This window comes from Brettanomyces bruxellensis, chromosome 9 (assembly GCF_011074885.1).
Source record: "Brettanomyces bruxellensis chromosome 9, complete sequence".
NCBI classification, from domain to species: domain Eukaryota; kingdom Fungi; phylum Ascomycota; class Pichiomycetes; order Pichiales; family Pichiaceae; genus Brettanomyces; species Brettanomyces bruxellensis.
The window spans coordinates 1,393,276-1,419,367 of record NC_054690.1 but is presented as its reverse complement, the minus strand read 5'-3'; the positions used below and the strand labels follow the sequence as shown (position 1 = coordinate 1,419,367).

Here is a 26,092-nt window from a genome sequence, read left to right as displayed (position 1 = left end):
ATGATGGGATGCAACAGCGATATGACAGTAGATGATTCACAAAACATCAAGCGCATTTCATAAAAGGTGATCTTACTTTTGACTGGAGTGAGGTTTTGGACTGATCAAACAAAATTCTCGATTATAGGCTCTAGTTGGCAATAGTAATTCAAAGGATATAGCCGAACAAACGGGCAGTGTTGCCTACTTTAGCTACAAGCACTCGTGAATCTATCAAGCATGCCTGCTTGTGCCTGAGGATAGCCGATGCCGAAAAAGGGTGACTTTCACTAGTTATCTTTCCCGTCGGTCCCTTTGCGATGAGATTGGAGTATGGTTAATATGGATGCAAAAAACTGCGAATGCAAAAATAAGGAGAAATGGTAAGTTACGGATATTCTTTCTTTATTTTCATCTCTTTAAGACATTACATAGGTTGACAGATAGAATCAGACCTCTATACAGATGGGCAATAGAGAAATAAGTATGATGTGGATGTTGAACAAAGTATGGATATGCAAAAAAACAATTTCAATCAATATCAAAGCAAATAGGTATATCGTATAATATATTGGTCGACAGTCGTGTCGATACATCACTGCCCCGTCTTGTTTATGCCGAGAAAGCATTCCTCATAAGGATTAAAGGTATTAAAGCATGTGCGTTTTTCCTTTTTATTTAGTACCTTGTGCTTTCTTATTTAGTTCTTTGTGATTCCTTATTTAGACCTTTTGCTTTTATGCTTTTCCTTTAGTTAGCCCTAAGAACAGTCAATATACTAGTTTAACGGGAATCTTCATGAAGTAATGGGCGTCACACTTAAAACCAAATTACTTTATATTACACATCGAATATCGGTGAACATTAAAGTACACACAGGTAAATGCATGATCATACATTAGTGTAGGGATAGGTTTGTGGGTAGTTCAAGGTACACCTTGCATTACATTCAGGAACCCCATTTCAAAGGATTACATGGGTATGCATGTTTATCGTTACTCTCGGCTTACTCTAGAATCACTTCAAATGTCATTGCTTATATTTGCTAACTTCACATTCATACTCTATATTTACTTTATATTTCATCACTTCCTATTCACTAAGCATATGCTTACTTCATATTCATTACTCTACATTCGCCTACTCTATACTTCACTACACTTATTTGCTTATTTCATATTCATCACTCCGCACTTCCTTGGTCTACAATTTCTCTTCACCCAGACATTTATTTCCCTTTGAAACACTCTAAGCACTTAGTGACGATCACATACAGAAATTGGCGCCAGCAATCGTATATCGCACAAGCAGATGAATAGTACACTCTTTATTTTTTATACAAGCCCAGTAGTGTAAGATGGCCCCACTAAGTGCACAATAATATAGATTCTAGCTCTACCTAAACACTCTTGGCATAACTAGTTGGAAAAAGACCCGTAGAGCCATTTAACTGACCTTCAGTCCACCCAGATCCATCATCCTTACTCGTTACAACGATTTTATCACCAGCCTTTATGCTTAGCTCATCAGAACCACGCGCCTGATAATCGTACAAGGCCTGCATGTATACAATTTTCTTGCCGTGGCGTCTAGGTGCGACTTGAGGACCGACTTTTTTCGTCTGTGAGGTTCTTCTTGGAATAATCTCAATGTATGTAGTCGGCACCAGACCGGAACTGCCGTCTGGAGTGTGCACTTGCGTCCAGCCAGACCCATCATCCATCTGTAAGACCGATAACGTTTCGCCAGCCTGAATACTGATCTCGTCTTCGTCTTTTGCCTCGTATGGAAATCTTGCTTTTGCGTATCCGGCACCACTTTCGGCACTTTCGGAGCTGAAGTTAGACATAGAACTGTTCCTTGACTCGTTTCCGGTTGAGGAAAGAAACCTGCCAATGGCTTTTCCCCCGAAAAGTCGCGATTTGGTCCTTCCGGCTCCTTTGAGTGAGAGTTTGCTGACAGAACTCGTCACACTTTGCAAATCGCTTGCCGACATCGAAGAATCGCCGTTTCCAGAATTACCGGCGGTATCTTTGGCTCCGTTCCGCCTCCGGTGGTGAAATAAGCCGAACCGTGATGATTTTTGGGGCTGCACCACCTTCTGTGAAATAGTCATGTCCTTTCCTTCAGTTGCAGTCTGTATGGTCTCAATCTCAACCTCGGAACGCACCCGCTCACTATCATCCTTGCTGAATTGCTCAAGCATGGAAATCGAGCGGAAAAGCAACTTCTCAAACTCCAGATACGCATCTTTCTTCCTGACCTCAACACTGCGGCCAATGTCTCCTCCCAAAACCTGCTTTCTCTCCTCAAGAACCTCGCCAACCTGCTGTTTCTCGGCCGTGCAGGTCTGCTCGTACCGCTCGTACCGCAAGCTTGCACCGCCAAGTCGCTCTTTAAGCTGCTCCAGCTCGGCATCTCCTTCCACAGCCATCGTTTCATCATCATGCCAGATTGGTGATGGCTCAAACTGGAAGTCTGCCGGCTCCTTCCACCCGCCAACATTATGCTTTACAAACATCGCACTGTCCAAGCGAGGGATGTTCTGCTTTATCACACCGTCTGCATCCTTCAGGCACCGGCTGCAATTCTCGTTACACTGCCTCTCCAAGTACGATTCCACAAGAAGCAATCCGTTTAGTGCACTCACCTTGGCCTCATTCACACTCTGCAATCCATCCAACACCTCCGGCACGTCCTGGTAATAGTATTTGTCCTTCAATCTGTTCGCCACACTCAACCCCATGATGTACTCATTCTTGCTGATGTACATCTCCTTCTCTTTCTTCTTGTATCTATCTGCATTCTTGCTACTGCTGTTTTTCTCACTTTTCGCACGCTGGTTTTCCATCGACTGACATTTTTCGTCATAAGCCTTCTTCTTGCTCATTAGATTTGCCCGCTCCTTCTCTTTTGCCTTCACCAGACTCTCGTTTGCCTGCTTCCATCTCTGCCTCAACCTCTCGTATCTTTCCTGCACTGATCTAACTTCCGATGCCACTCTCGTCTCCAAATCTCGCCCTAACTGAGCTCTTTTTTTCGCCATGTTCTCCGTCTGTGTAAGAACCTCGTTCCACGCCACCATACTTGCACTTTCAAGCGATCCTGGTGTCACCAATGGCTTTTCTCCAACACTTAACGTCGCTGTTTCTTCCGCTTTCTTTTTAAATGCTGCTGAAGTCAACTGCTTCATTTTTTCCGCGTATTCCTTCTCAATGGTCGCTCTCTGTCTGTAGAATGTCTCTATTTCGCTTAGCCATGTCAAGTTCGCTTTCACCCACTTGTCTGTACGCTCAAACCCATCCTTGATCTCATTTCCTATGCTAATGTTGTCCATGCTGAAATTTTGTCGTATCAAGTTTAAAATGTGTGTCCGGTCACCTGATTTATCCAAGCAACTCGTAATTCACGCTGCAAAAATGTGGATCACCCCTCTATCAGTACTCGGGTGCAATAGTATGTTTGTTGTAGATGTGGGAACGACGTAAATGTGATATAGACATGAGTTGTTAAGCCACACCCTCAAGAAGATCAAAAAATAATAAATATTGAAAAATGAGGGGAGGGAAAAAATTAGGAATAAATAAAAATTAAATTCAAATAGAAAACACTGAGAGGGGGAAAAATAGACATAAAAAAAGGCTTCAGTTTCTGAATCAAACCCTTCCCTCAAAAGGGAATGTATATACATTATACTTCATTTCAACATTTACGAGTCGAAAAGCAAACCCACCCATAGATCGCCGAGGCATATTAGAGGACAAGGTGCTGCAGGTATCAACTAAGTACAAAATAATACTCTTGTCCAGCTTTTTTTGGTTCAAACTTATCTTGTGACTTCATTATCTACAATGAACAACAACCAACCCGGAGATCAGATTAGACCTCACTATGAAGGTCCGGCAGACAGCAGTAAAAGCTATACAGACTCCAGGGATAATGGTGGTGGATACAGGAAAAGAAAATTCAGCGGAAATGAATCATATGGTGATATTGTGCCGCTCAAGAAAAATAGTGAAACTGGTAATCCTTCAACGGGGCGGACCAGATTCAATCGTCGGTGTCCATACAATTCACACTTGTCACAAGATCAGGCATATGGGCCGAACTATAAAAGGATTAATACTGGAAGCAGGAACGATTCTAGTGCAAACACTAATTCAAGCAGAAGTTCTAGCATTGGTACAAATACAAGTGTGAGAACAGGTCCTGTGACAAACTCAAGTGCAAACTCGAGCCTCACTGCCAAGGTAGGCGGTATTATAGATGGAAATGCCAATACTAGTGCAAGTTCATGCTCAGAACGAGATGGAAATGCAAATGCAACTGTGAAAGGAAGTATGTATGGAAATGTGTCTAAGGGGCAAGAAGCAGGACAACCACAAAGTACAGATGAAGAACAGAAGGCAGTTCAAGCACAGGTGGCAGTTCAAGCACAGGTGGCAGTTCAAGCACAGGTGGCAGTTCAAACACAGAAAACCGATCAAACACAAAAAGCTGATCAAACGCAAAAAACTGATCTAATACAAAAAGCTGATCAAGCAGCTCAGACAGCAGTTCAAGCCCAAGATGTAGGACAAGTCACAGAAGCTAGTGCGAACGTAAATGCAAAAATGAGCGTGGAATCAAATGCAAATCCAGCTACGGAGGCAAATGCAAAGATTAATGCTGGTTCGAAGACAAAGGTGAATGCTGCATCAAGTATAAATGTTAATACCACATTAAGTACAAATTTTAATGCAAAACCAAATACAAATGCTAACGCAAAACCAAATGCAAATGCAAATGCAAATGTTAATACCGCACCAAGTGCAAATACAAATGCAAAACCAAATGCAAATGCAAATGCAAATACAAACACAAATACAAATGCAAATGCAAATGCAAATGCAAATGAAAATAAAATTGCAACTCCAACTGCAAAGACAACTATAGATATAAATCCAAAGATGGACACAAAACCAGAAACAAATTTAAATGTGAAATCAGAAGCAAAAACAGTTTCTACATTAAATACAAAGCCAACTCCAGAGACCTCAAAGTCAACAAATGGTATCAATATTCTTGGAAGAGCTGCTGAACAATCAAAAAGTATTGCCGCTTCACAAATGGCCATATTGAACGGCTCGATGCCAGGAGTATTAAAAGCCGCACAGCAGAATGATGGAAATTCTAGTGACTCAAGATTAGATGCTAGCGTCCAACTCCAGAAGAAGGCCATTATGTATAAATCGCTTCTTGTGAAGCATCCCACAGATCCGGTAATTGAGGCTATAGAAAGCTTGAGGAGACTAGGATACGGATATGAGCAAATTCTAGAGGATTCTGGTTGCGATCCGGTCTTTTTAGAGCAACTATTCTGGTATATGCATATTCCAATAGTACACAAAAAAAGAGTTCCATTAACCCGCAAGATGAAACGTATCTCAAATTTACCTGATTTGTTCACTGAACCAGCAGGATTGAATATTACCAACATCAAGCCGAAGATAGAGCTTGATGACACAGTTAACAGTAATTTTGATGGTGATGAAGAGAAAAATAATAATAATATGGAAACTCTCGAGGCAATAAGCAGGCCAAATAGCTTGATCAGTGGAAAAGCTCAAGAGGGAACAAAAATCCTTGCGAAGGAAATTCAAGAGAAACAAAAAATGCTGGAGAGTAAAGATTTTGAGGAGAAGGAGGAGCCGGTTAAGAATGTGATTGAAAAGCAGGAGGGCTTAGATAAGAAGGAGATTGAGAAACAGGAAGAGCTAGACAAAAATGAGACTGATAGATCAAAGGTGTCAGATGAGAAAGTTCCAGATAAGAAGGATATGGATACATTAAAAGTGCCAGATAAAAAGGATATTGATAAGCCAGAAGTTCTAGATAAGAAGGATATTGATAAATCAAAAGCTGTTGAGAGTCTGATCAATCAACCAGAAACACCAGCAAAAAATGAGCTTAAGGAGCTGGATATGGCTGGAAAGACCGTTAAGCAAATAAAAATGTCCAATAACGAAAATAAAATGGCTGAAATACCAAAGAGTGAAAAGGAAATATTTAGAACATCTCCAGCCGAAATAAAGCAGGTAGAGAGCGGTGTTCCGATCGAACAAAATGAACAAGGCATTGATATTATCAGCGAAAATAAAGCAGGCATTCCATTTAATAATACAAACTGGAAGAACGATCTGATACTTGAGCTAAGTGATGATGACATGGCCGAAGAAACTAATGAAAGCGTTGAGAAAAGTGCAGCAGAGCAGTTAGCGATGAAGGAACGAGACATAGAGAAGCTTCGCAGTTACATAGTTGAACTGGAAGAGAGAAAGAAAAAGAAGCAAAACATGGATGAGAATGAATCGAAGCCTATGTCAGCAGAAGATTATCGAAAGGCAAGAATGGAAGCCTTGAAGGAGGAAATAGCAGCTAAACAGCAAAAACTAGAGGAGGCGAATGAATTTTGCTTGAGTCTTGACAATTCGATAACTGTGCAAATGCAGAGGATAAGTGATCAGCAAGAGCAACTAAGAAATACTTTAAACGAGATAGAGCAGAAGCAGGAGGAGATTGATAAGTGTGAGAAAGAGCTTCGGGAGTTGGAAAATAAGCATGAGCAGGGTTCTCAGAAGACTGCTAATGGCAAAGAATCCAAACGAGCAGGAAAACGTAAAAGATCTGCATCTCCTGTTTCCAAAGAAACGTCGAAATCGTCTAAATCCAGGAAAAGAAAGCCGGTTAGTCGGGAGGTTGTTAGTTTGCTAGCTATATGATAAAAGTGGTAGGTTTGGAAATAGAGTTAATTAATACTGGAAGAGAATTATCCTTTATTGGCTGGTTAGATCGCTTTTTCTGTCCTCAATCGCGTTTATTTCGCTAGCTACTGCTTATCACTGTCGCACAACTGGTGTAAAGATGAATGGACATTTTAGTCATTCCTCGTTGGAACACCATCATAATTTGTATCTAATTAAGTGCAAGAAAAGAAACCCAACTTAAAGCGTAAGAAACACTACAGCCGTAAGAAAATGTAAGAAACACAGCGAAAGCCCAACAAACATAAAAAGATTAACAAATACACGTTGAGCCTAATAAATCTTGGTCGGATAGAACCGTTATAGCAGGCGGAATAACTATATCGTAACTTTTAGAGAAAAGGAAGAATTCTTAAAAGTCATAAACTACATTATGGCATGATGCCTGTGAATATTTTCCGTGCTTTTCTGTGAAAGAAGATAATACAAAACTGAAATTTCAAAACAACCCTGGATCGGGCTGAAAAGGATAATTACCATCATATCGACCAAAGTTTTCCCAAATTATATTCCGAAACCCATCGAGCGTTCGGCATCTCGGCAGTTTCCAGTCTGATATCCGCTCACGTCATTGAACAATCTCCCTTTAATGGGCAACTTACAACGAATCCGATGAATGGTGGGGTAAGCACAAAAAATAATGATAAGTTATTTAGTTGCCCGTAAGTCGGAGATTCGAGCTCCGCGCTTACTTCTATATCCATACACTGCTATAATTTGTGATGTCTGCAAAAATACTCGCCGGTCAATTTTTTTTCTTCCTTTGTTTCCAATATGCCGCCTATTATTCTAAATGTTTTTCTTAGACTTCGAGGTGGGGCTCCGCATTTTTAGGCCGATGCCTTACGGGGAAGTCGGCAATTTGTTTTTTCTCCCCCCTCGCTTTTTTATTTTTTCCCGATTTTGTGAATAGTGGTCATGCCGAAATGAGGTTGATTTGTTCTTTTTGCTTTTCATTATTATTTTTTTTATTTCTGATCTTTTTTTTATTTTCCTACTTTTCTTTTATATATTCCGTACATATTTTCTGACAACGGTATATCATCTGTCCTCTTGTATACTCTTCCCTTCTATTTTACTTTAAGACCTGATATCTTTTGCTGATTTAACTTTCTTCCACGATCAATTTCTTAAGGGCATCGCTTTTTTCACTTTTTGAGGCCAAAAAAAAAAAAAAAAAACTGTTGCTCAGATTTAGTCATCGAATCTGACATCATCGAATCTTTGAGAGAAAACCATTTCTACTTATACTTTAAACAGAATAAACACATACAAGAGGCAAAATGTCAAGTGCAGCATTCAGGGCATTTCTGAATTCTCCTACCGGACCGAAAACCGTGCATTTCTGGGTAAGTTCTTGTTCCATATTGATATAGGGTAAGCTCAACAAATTTGGGTGGTTAATTTTGCTGAGCATTTTTACATCTAAAGGCGAACGGTTTACTAACAACACGAAATATTTTAAAGGCACCTATGATGAAATGGGGCTTGGTTATTGCAGGAGCAGGTGAGATGATCCGTCCAGTTGATAAAGTGTCGGCTACACAGGAATTATCGTTATTCGCTACAGGTGCCATATGGACAAGATGGGCATGTATTATTAAGCCAAAGAACTACTTGCTAGCATCAGTGAATTTCTTCCTTGCCGCAGTTGCAAGTGCACAGTTAGTCAGAATCAGCCGCTGGAGGCGGAGCTTGGGTGATAGCAATAAACAGATACTCGACTACATTTTTGACCTGAAATCAAAAGAAGCCAAAACGCAGACAGAGCCAAAGATAGCAGAGATCACAAATCCTGCACCTACGAATTAGCTTCCTGCCAAGATATATACGACGCAAGCTCAGCATATCCGCACTAGCGTTGGGCTTTAATCCTTTTGTTATGATTTTACATTGATTTTTCTATTTCTACTCATCTTTGGGGGGTCTGTTACTGCTAATCATATAGAGGAAATTCACGAACTATACTTTTGCAATATTATAAATACACTAAAAGCATACCAGGGACTGTGCTATTGTAGATATCTTACATTTACTGTAGTAGTGTTACCTATTAGAAGTGTTTGGTGTGCTGGTGATGACAGAAGCTTTAAAGCTGTAGTAATGGATTTCATCCCAGTGAATTTTCCATCTTACTCACTCTCGTATTTATCTTAATTGCTCTCTAGATCTTCCTGCTTTATCAATGCCTCGAGACCTTCAATCACATGTCTGCTTTTCGGATTGTACTTCTCGAGTCTGGTGAGAAGATCCTCATCCTTTCCTTGGCATTTTTTCCCGTCCTGGTTGGTTTTCCCCTTAGTATTTGTGCTTTCTTCTTCTTCATTCTCGTTCTCATTTTCATCCTCATCTCCACCTTCATTCCCATTTCCATTTTCATCAACTTCCTCGTCCTCGTTCTCATTCTCATCAGTATCCTCATCTTCCTCACCGTAAGCATCTCTATCATCCTCATTGTCACTATCGGAACGAATATGAACATACTGGTTTTTCGAGAACTGGGTCCTCTGAGATAGCTCAACCACCCTAGTTTCCAAAATCGGCTTCCCCTCATTAATGCAACGCATCTTGTACTTTATCACAGCTCGAAGTTGGCAAATTGTCACCCAATCAAACCATCCGGACCCCTCATGACAAGTATGCTCAATATTGGCACTCCGAATAATCTTCTTGACGTCTTTGTCCATGATATCACCGATCTGGAATGAAACGGCACTCGTTGGATTCTCTCCGTCAAAGAAAAACTGCCTGGGCACTTTTCCGATATTCATACCGTTCAACTCGGATTTTGGATTGCTAAAATCATCAAGATACTGGTACAACGTCTCCGGAATAATGAAAACGTCCTCCTTCTTATCCAGCATCCGTTTGACATTGCTGTCGCTCACGTGACTTCGGTTGCTCCTAAATGCCTCCACCTGAAAAAGTGCAGCTTCTGGATTTTTCGATGGATCATATCCAAACTTGATAAAAGACTGCCTCCAGGGTCCCTTTGTGGTTGTGTACGCCACATAAGGCAATGCGTACCGTAGCTGGGTCCTAAATTTCTCCGGGAGCATCCAATAAATGTGTCTTCTGAGCCAAACCGGCTTCATTTCAAACAGTTTGCGAAGCAACTTCATACACTCCAAAAAATAAAACACCGGCGACTCGTTCGCCAACCTCTCAGGAACAGTATCTTTTAATGTGGTGTAGTCACGTACAGCCTTGTCATACTCCTCCTGAAGAAGAGGATCAAATGTCCGAGGCGGTTTTTCTCCCCAGTGAACAAATATTGTGTGTAGCTTCACAGCCTTGTTCTGCCACTCGCCACGTTCATCTAGCAGCAAATTTCCGCTGTACCTGTAGTTGAACGGCACATCTGCCCTCGCATATCGGACCAAAGGCGGGAAGTCCATGTTTGTATTTGTGTATTTCTGCTTTTGCGCAAAATCTTGCTGTATGGATGCAGAAAGATGCTTGATTTGGTCCAAATTCCCTGAATTCAGCGATGACTCGAACTGCTGCATAAATGGCGACCGCTTCATTATCATTTGGAAGTCTGCCAATGCCCGAAAACGGTAAGTCTTAGAGATCATTCCAACTGCTTCAGCATAGTACTTTTTTCCTTCTTTCTCGCATTCTTCAAGTGCAGATTGTACATCCCCCGTGTGTTTGTCCATGATACGTTTCGGGATCCTCAACCTGAACAAGACGTTTTCATCTGAGGTAATTTTTGACGAGTTGACAGGATGAGAATATGGATCTCCTGGTCTGAGTTTTAGTTGAAGTTTCATCTCGGGATCAATGAAGCATTGGCTAATTTTTGTCGATCCTCCAACCATTTTGATTGCTTTGCTTATATCCTTCACCCTGAGTGGGTATTCAATGGACAAATAGCTTGGAATATCCAACTTATATGAGGGAGCGTATGACATGTTGTTTTCTTACCTCTTTTTTTTTAATTCTGATCAGTAGATAAATAGTTGAGCAGGTCTGGTCTACCTGTGGCTTCTGATTGTTGGTACAAATTGATAAATCTGATTGCTGGCTGAAAATCTGCACACTCGACCTCTTGCTTCAAGACGTAAAGAAGTTTACGAATTGTCCGTACTCCTTACTTTGTACTTCAGTTACTCACGTTTGGTCAAATATAAATATGATAAGGACTGTTTACGGAAATATGAAAATCGAATTTCGTGTAGCTCGCGCTACCACTGATAAATCTAAGATACACGAAAAAATCCGGAAGATGCTTATCAGTGCTAGAAATATATCAGACCAATAATTACTGAAACTAGGCATACATCAGCCCTAAAATGGGTCAATATATACTACTTAAAAGTCTCTGCCAATTGATACATTCTTATACGAACATTTCAAGGAGAAATATCATTTGTACCCTAATGTGTTAAGCAAGAGCCTATATTGTTTTCTTGCTTGCTCATTAGTGCGAAAATGCCTTCAGCCGCAAATTCAGGAGAAGAAAAAGACGAAAAAATGGGGGAGAGAAAAAAAAATCAAACAGTGGAAACAATATTCAAAAAATTCGCCGGAGTCTGAACTGCAACTTTTCCCATCCATATCATATCCCAAGATGTCCCTTGCAGTTTATACACATATTCAAATCTCTGGATCGCCAGTAATTTTGCTTATAATTATCTATCTACTAGTACTAGTGTCCAGGCATACTCTTTGTTTCTGGACAGACCTTAAATCAGAAAACAATTTTTGCTTTCCTGGTGGACGATATACTTTACTTTCTTTCTCTTCTCCACTACCTTTAGAATTACGACTGGTGCCTCTTAATCTACGTTTGCTTGGTTAAATAAGTATGGCGGGAATTCGTAGCTCATCCAGGAAGAATAAAGGCAAGAACAAAAGATTGCAGGAACTCGAAAAGCTGGAGAGTGTGGAAATGGCTGCATTAACTAAGGGGAAAAGAGGCAAGAAACGAAAGGTTTCAGATGATGAAAAAACCAGCATTGCCAATAAGAGATACAGAACGGCAAACGATGCTGGTTGGGCTGAAGTAGCAAAAAAATTAAGAATTACAAGTGACGGTGTTTGCTGCTTACCGTGTGGAACTACAGACCTGAATTATAACGAGGAGGAAGATACAGGACTTATGATTCAATGTGAAAAATGCAAGTTATGGCAACATTCGAAGTGTTTACTTGGCACTGAGGACGACAAGCTGATTCCTGAACATTATATGTGCAATGTGTGCGATGCAGAAAATCCAAAATATGCCAGCCTAGAGCTTAAGTTGACATGGAGTGGATATATTGATCTGATGAGAAAAGGAAAGCGTATGAAGAAGGAAGATTATATTTTGGAAGAAGAGGAAGCACCTTTAAAGAAGGAGAAAAAGGAAAAAGGTGAGGAAGAGGAAAATGGGGAGAATAACGATGAAGAAAAGAATGGTGAAGAGAAGACTGATGGAGAGAATATTGATAACGAAAAGAAGATTGAGGAGATGAAGGGAGAGAAAAAAGAAGAAGAAAAAAAAGAGGCAGATGCTGATAATATAAGTGCTGATAATTCTAAAACGAACGTCCGTGTAGAAAAACTCGAGGATAGTAAAGAAGAAGGTGATGTTTCTGAAAGTATAGAAAAAGCAACTGATGCTGAAAAAGACGATGCTGACTATGTTGATACGCCAGATGAAACACCAAAAAAGAAGAATGTGACAAAAGAGCCGGCCGATAAGTCGAAGCCGCAAGCAAGAAAGGAGAAAGACAAGAACTCTGCAGTTAAAAATTCTTCAGTCTTGGATAGAATCACGAAAACAAGATCTTCTGTGACTCAGCAGTTTGCAAGAAAGTTCAAAGCAAAGCTTGAGACACTCAGTAAGGATTTACAGAATGAAGAAAATCCTGATAAGTGGGCAAAGAACTTGGAAGAAGAGCTTTATAATGCATTTCCAGCAGCGGCCGGAAATAGAGGATTGGATGAGTATGTGAAAAGATCGCGGACATTGATATTTAACCTCGGGAAAGCAAACCTTATGGATAAGATTGTGAAGAACGGGTTCAACTTTGCTTCGATCGTCCGTCTTACACCCGAAGAGATGATGAGAGACGATTATAAGGAGCTCGCGAATGAGGTGAAGAAGCAATCCATGAACCAGACAATTCTTCCTGATACAAATGAAAGAGTTAGAATACGCAGAACTCATCGTGGTGAGGAAATTGTTGAAACTGATGAGTTTGGTAAGAAATCGGTAGAAGATGCTCGTTTAGAAGAGATCGAGAATCTACGGGAGGAAAGAGAACGCAAGTTGAAGGCTAAAAAGGAAAAGGAGTTGGAGACTGTTGGTATGTTGGGTGTTATGAATGGTAATGGGGAAGAAGATGACAGTGTGCAAAGAAAGAAAGTTCCTCAAAGTGTCGCCTTTTCGATCCCCATGACCGGCAATTTTGAGGATGAAGATGAGAGTCAGTTCACTGTTGATGATGGACTTCAGAAGGGGAAATCTTCCGGAGACGCTGATGAGATTGATGATGATGATGAGTTCAACAAGATTTTAGAAGGTGTTAGTGCCAAGCCTGATATGCATGAGGGAAAAAGTGGGAAGGAGAGAGATGATAACGATACAAAGGAAAGTGATAAGGGCAGTGCGAAGGATGAAGCAAATGAGAGCAAAAAAAAAGAAGAGAGTGTTGATGATAATGATGATTATGACTACGATCCACTCGATACAATTACAGTTGACCCCACAATTTGGACGGGAAAACTTGAATTCCCTGGTGCTGGAATCATTACCACCAAGGCTCTGTTTAAATGCAGTACAGCAACCGAAAAGCACAAAGGAAATCTAGTTTCCAAGGCCAAAAAGATGTTGGCAGAGATGAAATCGGGCTCAAACGGATTGTTCAACGCTGGAAGACTTTCAATGTCTACGGCAGACGATTATCTTATGAAGGTGATTCAATCAAGAGATTTCTACATGGATGAACTCGTTCCATACACGGACGAAGATATATCACCCGTCGAAACACAGGCAAACATTTTTACCTTCATGAGAGTCTGGAACTACTTTCATTCTCTGAGAAAGTTTGGAGTTCTGGACGGTAGACCTGAGTACGTTAAAGATTGCTACATAGTTTGTCTATCACGTGATGAGACGTTGAATGGCTTCAAAGTTCCATCTTTCCTGGACTTTTTCGACAGAGACAAACTTTTCCGGAAGCTGGAGAAAGAGAAGGAAAACGAGCCAGAGGAGGAGTATGAAGCTAACGATAAGAAGATGTTTATCGTGTTTGTCGCTAGGAAGAATTTGGACTATATCTTGGAGTCTAAGAAAGAATCGTTTAATGAGCCTCTTGCTTCCATTATGGATCAGTTAGCTTCTTGAATCTGTGCTATTAGTGTATTATCTTCTGTGTATATATATGTATGCCTCTGCTTGGTGCGTTAAGTCGCATCACTTTACTTTTTAATGACATGATTATGAATTGTGACGGGGAGCTGGTAAATTCTTTGAAGATGTGCAATTTGCTTTGCGATGAGACCAGGACCGACAGTTATAACATAAGCAATATGTTAATTTACTTCAATATATATTTTCCAAGTTTTAATTGGAACGACCGTAGTACTATTACCGAGAAATTATATAAACATCAACACTTCGTACTACAAAACATCTCTAGATTCAGATTTTAGATTAATTTGCAAGGCCCGTAAACCCGGCAAGAACACAAAAGTGGTTGTTATGTATTATGAACCATTAAAAACACACAAGGCTACATATAAAATTCGTGATTTATACAAAACCTCGCTTAAGCCTTAGCCAAAGCCTTCTTGACAGCGTAGTTTCTCTGCTTCTTCAAAACCATAACCTGGAATCTCTCAAAGTCTGTAAGCTGTGCTCTTCTCTCCTTACGAGCAATCTTCTTAGCCCATGAAGTCTTCTTCCATTTTCCGTCAATATCAGCAGCCTTCCACTTCTTCTCCACAGTGGCAGTTCTGGATCCTCTTGAAAGATCAGCCAAGACCAATGGGGTCAAGGTAATCTTGCTGAAGCCAATAGCCTGTCTTTGGATGTGTGGACCGTCGATCAAAGCCTAAAAGTAAAGAATGATAATAGTTAGTATGTCTGTTCCAATACAATATTGGAATGTATTCATTCCCATCTTCGTATTCTCTGTTTGTGTACTGTACATTTTCACATTTTCAATGTCTGCTGCTTTCTGTTCTGAATCGTCTGCGAGCTAAGTACTCTTCACTTTTATTTACCCTGTTGATAGTTTTATTTCATCCACAATGATACTAACATGTCAATCCATTCTTTCAACAAATATGGTCATATTCCGACTGCCTAGTATTCCACCAAAATGATGCTCAAAGCCTTTGCTGAACTAAAGCTGCTCTTATCCTTGTCACAGTAATATTACCTCTGAAAAAAGTTTTCATCAAAATTCTTTATTGATTCTTCCATATTGATACTGCATTTCAACAAAGACAACCTTCCCGTTGATGTCTCGTTTTTCAAAATGTGGTTCAAACGTATGTACAGACTCAAAGCTCATCCAAATTGCTGTTACTTACTCTCTTCTGGTCAATAATCTCAACTATAACAGCGAGTTTCTTCTCAGCCAAAACAACTCTTCCAACCTGGACCAATCTCCAAGTGGTGGTCTTAACGTTAGTTTCAGTAGCCATTTCGATTATTGTGTGAATGGGTTATTGATAATAGACTCTCCGGCAAAGGTTCGTTCTCTTGAAGCGAATAAGGTGTTTAGTCTTGTATTGGTGTAGAATCTCGCTTTCCTATCTGTTCAGCGCTCGAAACTTTTACTCTCACTAACCTAAAAAAAATTGAAAAATAGAGGAAAAAAAAATTGGCCTGAGATTTCGCTGGGTACGCGGCAAGAAAAAAAAAGCTGTCACGCCCGTTGTTTTTTTATCTAAATTTCCAGAACCTGAAATGCGTGGAGGTGTAAGGTGTGATCTGTCCTGAAAACGTTACTCAACACGTGATTTGCATGAAATGGTAAATAAGTAACAGTATACACCAGAAATGGAGGCTAGATACCCGATATATAGAACATGGGACTAAAGTATATGATTGTACATCATAAATACATTTTTGGTGTCTCCAAATTATATTATTCAATTAAGGTAACTGTGTATATGGTTGCAGTCATTTTATGTTAACCTGGATAAAAGACAAGGGGGCCAATCGACGTTTCACTATACATTTACGCGTCGATGTAAAATAATCGTCGATCGTCCAATACGACAAGTCATCTTTTTCTGGCGTAAACAAGAACGGCAAAAAGATGAACTGAACTTCAGAACATTTGTACAACACAGATTGTTCAAAGTGTATTCGTAAAAGAAATTAGACTCAAAACACACCTATCTCTAGTTTGACTAATATGTCGAGGGCATCGCAATTAGAACAAGAAAATGACCAGCAGTTCCACATGCTAGCCAATAAGATTTCGACTTTCAAAGATATCGCCAATGAGATCAATGGATATGCACAAGAGGATTCCACAACATTAAACACAATGTCAGGAACAATGACAAGGCTCTCTGATGAGATAAAGCATGGTGCACATAAATTAAAGAGAGTCGTGAATTCGAATCCGAAAATGACCAGAATGGTTGCCATTGGTGTTGGAGTTTTTATTGTGCTATACATTACATTCAACCACTTTGTGTGAAGACGATAGCATATGTCTTGAAGCATATTTCCCTGCCCATATGGTTTCAATCAAATATGTGCGGGTAGGATTTCGAGTTCTGTGCAGTTTACTTCCATGCTTGTTTGCATATGCTTTCTTATGCTCCTATTTCGACCTCCAGTATGAGGTAGATCACCAACTGAGGGATCTGAGAAATCTTTTCTACGCTTATCGCCTTAATGAATGTACCTAATTAAATGTTTTATTCTTATTTAATCTACCCGCATATAGCTTAAATGCAGACGGTTCATTTCCTCCCCTCTGCAGCATCCTGACCGAGTTTATATGTACGGATGGATTTTCCCCATTGAACTTTAGACCGGTTGATTGGCAACTGTCTCCGTAAGTTTTTGAATTGGTGCTCGTTTAATGCAACAAAGTTTTTGAGCAGCGCCTTCTCAAACTCATCTTCCAGCTTGGAAATGGTCTCCACGATATTATCAACGTTAATATTAGTTTCGTGTATGTGCTTACCAGTATTTAACGCCACATTTCCGTCCTCGTAGTAATGAACTTTCACAGTAATTTCTCCAGTTAACTCGCCATTCCCCTTGTCTAACTTGTAAAAAGATTGCCAACGTCCATTGTAAAAGTTGGCATCGTTAAGATTCTCGTCCACAATTATAATGTAAACAATGTTTGCGTTTTCTCCGTCCTGTATTGCCATTCCTTTATAAAAGGTAGGGAAGTGCTGCAAAGCGTAATCGCATATCTTCTCATTGAGAGCATTGATTTCCGCATTTTCTTCCACGCCGTTTTCCTCTATATCTATCACTTTTAGTTGATCAAAGTCATAATCAAACTTCAATTTTAAAAGTGGGTCATAATACTTGAGTCCGGACTTGTTGTACTTCGAAATAATTCCAAAATCCTTATCCGTGAGCTTCACCAACTTGTAGTTCTTATTAAGATGATACTGCTTTAAATCTTCTGCAATTACTTTCCTCGAATCATCGTTGTTCAAAATTGTTTTAATATCTTTTTGAAGAGGTGCCGCACTTCCTGGTGGTGCATCCTCAATCATTGACCGTATGATCCCCTGAAGGGATGTTGTGTCAGTCATTTTTATGGTTTTATGATTTAATTGTTAATTTGCCCAATACAATTATGATATTCTGCAATCAGATATATATTAATTGTTCCATCCAGTAAAAAGTCCAAATAATCACAGGCAACAGTAAATACCAGCGGAAGGGGAAAAATAAAATAAAAGTAAAATTGTGGAATGCCACCCATTTAATTGTATTACGTAAGCTTTCTTGCTACCGACGCTCCTTTCTTAACGTAGTTTTCGGATTTGAAGCTGTACCTATATTTGGGTAGATGCTAATAGAGTGATGCTTCTGTTGAGGCTTAATTAAGAGCATGATGAAAAAAAAACGTATTCATGTGGGTCCAAATCAAGGTTTTTATCCGAAAGCCCACATAAAGTCGCAACTTGTATGTAATTCAGAATCCGTTAGGTCCATTTGAAGTGAAAGCATGCATTGAGCACCAATATGAGTGACAAAATGTGGTGGACATCGCCAATTCATTGTAATAAAGTTCTGTGAATGAGTAATTCTACAAATTCCATCTTCAAGAGCAACCACATGAAATTGGTAAGCAATGTTTTTTCATTTGGGGACTCGTGTTATATTTCAATTCTCAACTACGGCGACAAAGCAATACAAAAAGATTTGTATCACCTGAACATTATTATAATATTAATGGATAATCCCTATAGAGCTTTTTTTTTCATTTGGGTATCATTTCGCATCTAGTCGGGCTGTACGAGAGAAACGGAAAAAGGAAAAAAAAAATATGTCATTCAAAGAATAAAACGAAAAGCCGCTTAGTAAAGAGGGGAAAACTCAAAGAAAAAAATAGATATAGTTTGGAAGGAAAAAGTGTCAAATTAATGAGAAGCCTATATTTCGATGGTTCAACGATCCAACAATGTTATTGTCGTAAGCGGCTTATGTGTTCGGATATCATGACAAACAAGTTCAGATAATGTAAATGTAAAAAGGTTGCATTTTCTTTGAATAAAACACTGCAATAGTAAACATATTCTTATTATGTATGCATTCGCTGTCCATTACTGGTTCGGGCGAGTATGATGTGATGTGACCAAAAATAATTTCAATCAAATGAATCACTCTTTCTTCCTAGCGTCTTCCGAAATCGTCCTACTATAAGCACTGCACTTTCTCTTTTTCCCTTTTATTTTTTTTTTCATGTGCCACTACCCAGTTCCACACCAGCACGAATTCTATTATGTTTTTTGTATTTTTTTTTTCTATTACTACCAACAAATAATATTTTAGACGCCGTGTATTTTTTTCCTTTGTTCCACATTTTCAAATCTTCTCTACAAAAACCTCAACTACCGAGAACAATCGAATACCAGGGGGAAAAAGGTCCAAGTAATTAGCATTGTTCTAATTAACAAGTAACTCTATTCCTGAGAAAATCATTGTTGAAAGCCTTTCTTTTATCTTTATTCTGTTCTCTATCTTAGTTATAGTTCTTTCCGACGTTACCAATGGGGGAAAAAGACTTGCAAAAAAGAATATTTCATCTTTAGGTCCATGCACATCAATGACGGAATGTGTTCTTCCATTGAGCATTCAACCATTGTTATTTTATCTACTACATACTTTATTTATCTATTAACCAAGGAACTATCGCAGCGGTACCCTCACTTAAATAAACCACGAGTATGAATATGAATATATTATTGATTTCAATGTCAATACCCAACCAAATTTTTATGAAAGCCCGACAATTTTGATAGCTCAGTAAATTGTACAATGTGCATCACGTACAAGTAGTCGAAGCTCGTGTTTCATACTGTTGACCTTGTCAAATATCCCACGAATAAGTATATTTTTCCACTTAACACATGTATGTGACTTGAAGAACATTATTATTATTTTTTTTTTAATTCGAGCACATTCGAGATTCTCCCATCGGTAGAGCTACATGTAGTTAGCTCAGACCATCGGTATCGTATTGACATTACGATCATTATCTTGTCTAATGTTAGAATATCTGTACCTTAGAAATGAACACATTGCATGTGACCTTGCAGATGGTCTACCTTAAAGCACAGTTGTGTCATTATTAACTATTCGGAGATACGTGATATGTGCATTGCTTTGGATACATTATAGAAATTAATTAATTTTATTTTTTGTTTCATTTTATTTTATTTTTTTTTGATTTTATTTTATTTTTCCACCTCCTTTCTCCTTCACTTTCCATATCTAATTCTTGTTTTATTTGATCTGATTATCATCATTTTTAATTTGATTGATTTGTTGCCATATTTAATTCTGCTCTGATTACGTTCCTTCAACCCCTCCATTCCTCAGCGCTATCCTTATCTACAATTTGCTTGTCCAAAGCCACACATACCCGCCTATAAATTTTATTTTGTAAATCTAGAATCGCGAAATTTCCGCTATCAATCGTCGAGCTTGCTAATCGTATTTCTTTCACTATCAACTTCAACATATTCCTAGTGGTTCATTTAAAGCAAGTATGGCTCACCATATGGTATGATGATACCTTTTTGTCCCTTTTCATTTCTTTTATTTCATCTTATTTCACTTCGTAGTATCTCATATCCTTCGTTTTCTATACAGTTGAAGATTGCAAATGTTTCATTCCTTAGCAATCATTTCGTACAAATGCCTTCAACTCGTTTCATAATACCTTTTTTTAACTACTTGCCGAGTTCCGACCTATCCGTGTTCCATATTAAAGGCTTATTCGTCTATTTTATTTGTCATTGATATTTCCCCACTCCTTTCCCGGGTCTTCCCCATTTACATACACTCTTTTAACATTTGCTTCCATCGGAGGCAACTTTCTTTCCATCCCGAAATTTGTATCTATCTATCTGACTCCATGTACATTCGGAAATCCACCCTTCCTTTCTATTGTTAGCCGTGACTATTCTTCCATTCAAATTTTCCAGCCTCACAATTCTTCTCCATTTCGACATGTGTGTGCGGCTGTGCGAGCTCGCCACTACTTTTTTTTAATCCAATTTTCTTTTTCTTTTTTTTGTTACTTCATAGTTATTGAGTAATTAATTGATTGACTATTGATTAAGTTGTGTTCTTTCACTAATCTTGCTATTCTTTGATTGTTAATGTCTTATTGTACTCTCTATCTTTTACCTGGTGCTTTCAACTCCATGCTTTTACTCTACCCACCTTGTAATTACCATTCTTTTTTTAATTTTGTTCTACTTTTCCTTTTTTATTTTTTATTTTCGGCTACCCTTAATCTATTGGCTTTTTATTTATATCTCTCGTACTCCCAAATTATTATTATTTCCTCTTTTCATTTTCGGTCAACTTCGTCTTCGAAGCCGAATCCAAACGATTTTCATACCTTCAATATATATCACCCACCTCTACTTGAATCATCCGCCCCACTCCTTTCGTACTTCCTCTGAATAAAATCTTTTTTTATCGGCTAGTATCGGATTAAGCGCTAAGCAAAAACTACCTTCACTCATATTCACCGTCTGTTTGTTATCACCAAGCGATCGGAGAACTTTCAACACACTTTTCTTCACCCGCTTTTTACTTTCGCCGGCGTACACATACGCAGCACTCAAAATCAATATCTCTGCCTGTTGACCAAACTCACCGTCTCTAAAAAACAGTTTCTGCTCTTCACTTCAACTTGATACCTCATAAACTAAAGTACTCGACAGAATGGCTTCCACACTTGAGAATTTGAGCATCGGTGCTACGCCCGGAAACGGTGCGGCATCTGTTCAACAACAGAAAAACCATCAAAATCAGCAAAATCAGCAACAGCAAAATCAAAATCAACAGCCAGACTTCCTTTCAAACACTAACTGGCTAAATCAGCTTTCGGGAGACCTCTTGGACAGTTTCCCTCTCGATAATATAGAATCTATGGGATCTTCTTCTTCAACTCTGTCAGAGCGCCCGGCAGACTTCAATTCTCCTGTCTTCCCATTGGCTGCTTCTTGTTATGGTGCAATCGCCGCCTCTCCATCCATTCCAGAATCTTCAAGAATCAGCGAAAAAATCGGCACCCCGGACTACATCGTGTCCAAGCCATCAGCCAATCAAACTCTAAACAGCTCTTTCGATTTCTCGCCTGATGCTAATGCCACCGTCCAGACCGGCGACAGTTATATACCCTCGTCGGCTGCACAGCCTGCATTCTACCAGGATCTCTTTTCTTCACTTACCGATAACTCGTCTGCCGAATTCGACACGGTCAAGACCATCAACCCAGCTATGGCTGTTATAAGGAAGTCGCCAGTATTGAAATCGCAGTCTGTGTCAAAGATGATCGATCCGACTCTGACGATGTCGACGCCCCCGGAGTCGTACCAGCCATCGTTCGCGTCGATCGACTCGTCATTCGACGTTTCACCCCTCACGTCGTTCGACCCGCAGCCTCCATCTTCGGCTGCATCTTCGATCTCGTCCTCACCATCCATTTTTTACAACTCTGCCAGAAGTTCGATCACGTCTGCATCGACCTCCTCGGCTAACTCCGGTCTTGGTTTGCGCACGCCCAACTTCAAAAGCCCAACAGTCCAGGCCACTGCTCCAATTTCATCATCCACTGCCACAAATTCCAACAGGAACCCATCTGTGGTTGCCGTGAAAAATCGCCACGGTGTCCATTGCATCAACGGGAAAAGAGTTAGCGACTCCAGAATGTCGCTGGTACAGTTGGCCATTGTTTTGGGACTCGGCGAAAATACAGCTGAGGCCTCAATGAGAGAAAAGCAGATCTTGTCGATTCTCAAAGACGAGCTCGGCTTCCCTCTCGGACGGAAAACTTGGATCCGAGACACCCCGGCCGAGGAAAGAGACCAATTGATGGATGCACTTCTGGTTAGAGTGGAGCAAAAGTATCACTATGGTTATGATAGAGACTCTCTTGGTGTTGTTGTTAGACGTGCCAGCTATTATTTGATGCAAGGCCGTCTAAGAAGAGAGAGGCGCATCAACAAAAAGAGAAACTCCATCTCGCAGTCTTCCATCAAGAGGAAGAAACGTAAGTCTGTTGAACTTGCAGTGGCTCCTGCATCTTCCTAATTTGGACTTCATCCTTATCCTGAGCATCGAACCATTAAGCCGTTGCCTTTTTTTCTGTTGCATAGTTGTTCTCTGTCTTTTCTTTCTTGCTTTTTCACTTAATTTCTGCCCGGTTATCTTCTGAAGACTCTTTTTTCTCCTCTCATGTTTGTCTCTGGCTTCTTATCTCATTCACATTTTACCCTTCGTCTTTTGCTGTCGGTCGGATTAACTCATTGCTAAATCGTTTATTATTGACTTTATTTGTGTACATTTAAGTCGAGTTCTTCTTTTTTGTTTATGGTCATGGTTGTTGTCTTTTTCTTCCCCTTTTTTCTCTATATCCTTATCTTTTGATTTTCATTCCGATAATGGCATTGATCGAGATTCATTCCTTGCCCTGTTTTAGTATGTCTTTTTTCCGTTTTTCTGTTTTTTTTTGTCTAATTCCTGCGCCGGAATATATATGCTTTGAATGGATTGTTTTAGTATTCAACGATGGTTTAGGTAGCACAGTATGAGATAAGGGAACGGCAGATTATGTAAGTCTAGCACCTCGATATTTTTTTTCACGGTATCTTTCTTTTTTCTTTTTTTTCATCCTTCATTTTTCATCTTCGATTTTATCATATTAGTAGCTACCTTTGATGTTCCAAACGATCACTTCAGTTCTCTTTAATATGATTTTCGTTTATCTACAGTAGACGCAGTTGTTTTCCGAGGTGTATACGCTTGTTTTATTTGAAGCTACTTCCCCTCCTATATCAAGCCATTCTTTCAACATGCCGCTCAATTACTCGCAAGATGATATGGAGGATTATGCCAATGAAAACGATTCTGATGAGCAGTTCAATGAGGATAATTTGAATGATGAGGACTATAATACCCTTTATGAATTATTACCAAAGGTTAAAGAGCAAACAGATGGCAAGTACAGAAATTTGGACGATCAGAAAATCAAGGAGTTACTCTGGATGAACTATTTCAGCATTGATGATACCATAGAAGAGATCAAAAGATCATATAAGAGTAAGTATATTCTATTTTTACTGGAAGTAATAACTTGGTGGTGGGCAAATCATGAGAACTACAGAGAATTGGCGAACATGACATTTCAGACAGTAGAGATTGCTGTTTAGTGCATATTTGTTTTACTGTGCTATTCTTCCAACCTAACTTTCTCTGCACGCGGTTTCTTGCTTTTAATTTTTTTTTTCAGCTGCTCACACCTTTTTTTTCTTTCCTGTTTCTCGAGCTATGATGAATGAAGGCCACATGTTTTTACTGAATTTCATTTATCCTTTTCAAAAGCAGGAGTCCACTGGTATATTTTACCCAAATTCACAAAGATCAATCTCCTAAGTTTTAAGGCAATCGAATTCAGATAGAGGCAAGCGAAAAATGCTGCCGAGACACGATTCTCATGATCAAAGTTTTCCTTCTAGAAGAAAAGGTGGGCTTTCGGCCCTGTTAAAGGAAAGACAAAAAAGCTTACAGAATGATAATGGTGAAGGCGGTGCTAAAGCCACTGGTTTAGCTGCACTGATATCCAATAGACATGTAGAAAAAGACGAGACTAGAATACCAAAATCTGCCCTTGAAAGATTGCAGTTACGATTACGTGAAAGAAGAGCAATGAAGGAGAAATCAGATGGAGGTGAGCCAAATCTGAAAAGTGAAGGTCAAAAACTTCCCCAAAAGGGTTTGAAGGGTCTTCTGAGTCCTCAAAATGTAAAAAATGCACGTTCCAGTATTGGAATTAATCGACTCAAAAGGAATAGGTCTCCGTCTGCAGATGGCAAACCGAAAAAGCATGTTATTCAAGCACAGAACGCAAAGGATATTGCAGTTTTTGCCTCATCCTCATTTGATGCAGGTCATTCAATGAACAAGTACATTGATTATAGTTCCGATAGCAACTCTCTGCTTACAAAAATTGTCTTTCCAAGCAGACATGATAAAAACAAGTATGAGGCAAGAAGAAAACGTCAAAAGCTCGAGACACAGTTGGATGTGTTCAAAATATTTACTAACAACACGTTAATAGGGAAAAAAGTGGCAAGTAACTTTGCCAAACCAAGTCCGGATGAAGTTCACAACGAAGTTTCACAGGTCACAAAAGGTGTTTCCCAACTGAAGGTTGCGGAAGAGAAAAATAACAGGAGCCTGAAAAAAGTGAATGCCACTAAGCCGAAGACCAAGATTAATATTCAAAAGGCAATTGCGCAGAAGGCCAAGAAGCCAAACTTATCCTTTATCATGATTGGTCATGTTGATAGTGGTAAGTCCACTATGATTGGCAGGCTTTTATACGATTTGCATATTGTTGATTCTAAAGTGATGCATAAGCTAACGCAGGAAAGTGAGCGAATAGGAAAGCCATCTTTCTCGCTTGCTTGGGTTATGGATCAGACTCCTGAGGAAAGAGAAAGAGGGGTTACAGTTGATATCTGTGAGACGCAATTTGAAACAGATAAGGGCAGATATACAGTGATAGATTCGCCTGGTCACAAGGATTATGTTCCACAGATGATTAATGGTGTCACGCAGGCCGATATAGCGGTGATGATTGTTGATATTGCATCGTTTAAGTCTGGATTTGGTGATAATGGCCAGACCAAGGAGCATTTGACGATTGCCAAGAGTCTTGGCATTGATAATTGTATTATATGTATCAACAAGATGGATTCAATAGGCTGGGATAAGGAAATGTTCGACTCAGTCAAGGGTGAGTTGGATGATTTTCTAATGGAAGAGCTTCATTTCAAGCCAGCCAACTTGAAATTTGTGCCAACCAGTGGATATCTTGGAGATAACATTGTCAAAAGGTCACAGAATTGTTCCTGGTACAATGGAAAAGTTCTAATGGAGTTGCTCGAAGATGCCAATGCAAGCATCAAAGAGGTTGTTGATAAAAAGTCGGAATTTGCCATGACTGTTAATGATTTGCAGAAAGGAGGGCGTGAGGGAGAACTTACCATTGGTGGTCGGATACATTCTGGAACTATTCAACCAGGAGAAACCATTGTGATATCACCAACTAATGAAAGTGGTGTTGTTGATGGAATAACTGTCACCTCTACTCCTGTTGGAACGTTCAAAATGCAAAAGAAGACTGCTCAGTTGGCCATTAGAAGCGAGTTTGTGGATTTGAAGTTGAAGAAGGTTGATGATCCTGATGATATCCTCATCGGAGATGTGGCTACAAAACCTGGGCATTATATAAAGCCGGTGAAGGAGTTTAAGTGTGACATAAATTGTTTCAATTTGAATAGGCCTCTTTTAGTTGGAACTCCATTCATACTTTTTAGAGGAAACATCTCAATCCCTTGCAGACTTAAAAGTATCGATTACGTGGTGACTGCAAGTGGAAAAATGAATAAGAAGAGAAAGCATTTGGCATCATCTAGTAGTGGACTTGTCAATATTGAAGTTCTTGATCGTTCTATCCCCATGTTCACTTTTAAGCAAGATACAAAGCTGGGAAGAGTTGTTCTTAGAAGAGATGGAAAGACAATTGGAGCAGGCAAGGTGGTAGGTTTAGTTACTCACAAGACTGAGTAAA

At 39.5% G+C, this 26,092-nt stretch overlaps 11 protein-coding genes across 11 annotated transcripts; 7 read left to right on the top strand and 4 right to left on the bottom strand.

Annotated features, from left to right (window-relative positions):
• Nucleotides 1-1,378: 1,378 nt before the first annotated feature.
• BRETT_002478 (uncharacterized protein) lies at nt 1,379-3,316 on the bottom strand (the record flags this gene model as incomplete). The annotated part of the gene is made up of 1 exon (XM_041281005.1): nt 1,379-3,316. One exon carries the CDS (start codon nt 3,314-3,316, stop codon nt 1,379-1,381), a length of 1,938 nt encoding a protein of 645 aa, XP_041138796.1.
• A 514-nt stretch (nt 3,317-3,830) lies between these two features.
• Nucleotides 3,831-6,740, top strand: BRETT_002477 (uncharacterized protein; the record flags this gene model as incomplete). The annotated part of the gene is made up of 1 exon (XM_041281004.1): nt 3,831-6,740. The coding sequence occupies one exon, from the start codon at nt 3,831-3,833 to the stop codon at nt 6,738-6,740; it is 2,910 nt and encodes a 969-aa protein (XP_041138795.1).
• Nucleotides 6,741-8,065: 1,325 nt separating this feature from the next.
• MPC3 (Mitochondrial pyruvate carrier subunit) lies at nt 8,066-8,594 on the top strand (the record flags this gene model as incomplete). Its single annotated transcript, XM_041281003.1, has 2 exons — nt 8,066-8,131; nt 8,250-8,594. The coding sequence occupies 2 exons, from the start codon at nt 8,066-8,068 to the stop codon at nt 8,592-8,594; spliced, it is 411 nt and encodes a 136-aa protein (XP_041138794.1).
• Nucleotides 8,595-8,935: 341 nt separating this feature from the next.
• BRETT_002475 (uncharacterized protein) lies at nt 8,936-10,699 on the bottom strand (the record flags this gene model as incomplete). Its single annotated transcript, XM_041281002.1, has 1 exon — nt 8,936-10,699. One exon carries the CDS (start codon nt 10,697-10,699, stop codon nt 8,936-8,938), a length of 1,764 nt encoding a protein of 587 aa, XP_041138793.1.
• Nucleotides 10,700-11,595: 896 nt separating this feature from the next.
• BRETT_002474 (uncharacterized protein) lies at nt 11,596-14,121 on the top strand (the record flags this gene model as incomplete). Its single annotated transcript, XM_041281001.1, has 1 exon — nt 11,596-14,121. One exon carries the CDS (start codon nt 11,596-11,598, stop codon nt 14,119-14,121), a length of 2,526 nt encoding a protein of 841 aa, XP_041138792.1.
• A 424-nt stretch (nt 14,122-14,545) lies between these two features.
• Nucleotides 14,546-15,428, bottom strand: BRETT_002473 (uncharacterized protein; the record flags this gene model as incomplete). Its single annotated transcript, XM_041281000.1, has 2 exons — nt 14,546-14,830; nt 15,315-15,428. 2 exons carry the CDS (start codon nt 15,426-15,428, stop codon nt 14,546-14,548), a joined length of 399 nt encoding a protein of 132 aa, XP_041138791.1.
• A 719-nt stretch (nt 15,429-16,147) lies between these two features.
• Nucleotides 16,148-16,438, top strand: BRETT_002472 (uncharacterized protein; the record flags this gene model as incomplete). Its single annotated transcript, XM_041280999.1, has 1 exon — nt 16,148-16,438. One exon carries the CDS (start codon nt 16,148-16,150, stop codon nt 16,436-16,438), a length of 291 nt encoding a protein of 96 aa, XP_041138790.1.
• Nucleotides 16,439-16,706: 268 nt separating this feature from the next.
• On the bottom strand, nt 16,707-17,522 carry BRETT_002471 (uncharacterized protein; the record flags this gene model as incomplete). The annotated part of the gene is made up of 1 exon (XM_041280998.1): nt 16,707-17,522. The coding sequence occupies one exon, from the start codon at nt 17,520-17,522 to the stop codon at nt 16,707-16,709; it is 816 nt and encodes a 271-aa protein (XP_041138789.1).
• A 3,655-nt stretch (nt 17,523-21,177) lies between these two features.
• On the top strand, nt 21,178-22,548 carry BRETT_002470 (uncharacterized protein; the record flags this gene model as incomplete). The annotated part of the gene is made up of 1 exon (XM_041280997.1): nt 21,178-22,548. One exon carries the CDS (start codon nt 21,178-21,180, stop codon nt 22,546-22,548), a length of 1,371 nt encoding a protein of 456 aa, XP_041138788.1.
• Nucleotides 22,549-23,309: 761 nt separating this feature from the next.
• Nucleotides 23,310-23,666, top strand: BRETT_002469 (uncharacterized protein; the record flags this gene model as incomplete). Its single annotated transcript, XM_041280996.1, has 1 exon — nt 23,310-23,666. The coding sequence occupies one exon, from the start codon at nt 23,310-23,312 to the stop codon at nt 23,664-23,666; it is 357 nt and encodes a 118-aa protein (XP_041138787.1).
• Nucleotides 23,667-23,928: 262 nt separating this feature from the next.
• On the top strand, nt 23,929-26,091 carry BRETT_002468 (uncharacterized protein; the record flags this gene model as incomplete). The annotated part of the gene is made up of 1 exon (XM_041280995.1): nt 23,929-26,091. The coding sequence occupies one exon, from the start codon at nt 23,929-23,931 to the stop codon at nt 26,089-26,091; it is 2,163 nt and encodes a 720-aa protein (XP_041138786.1).
• Between the last annotated feature and the right edge of the window lies 1 nt (nt 26,092).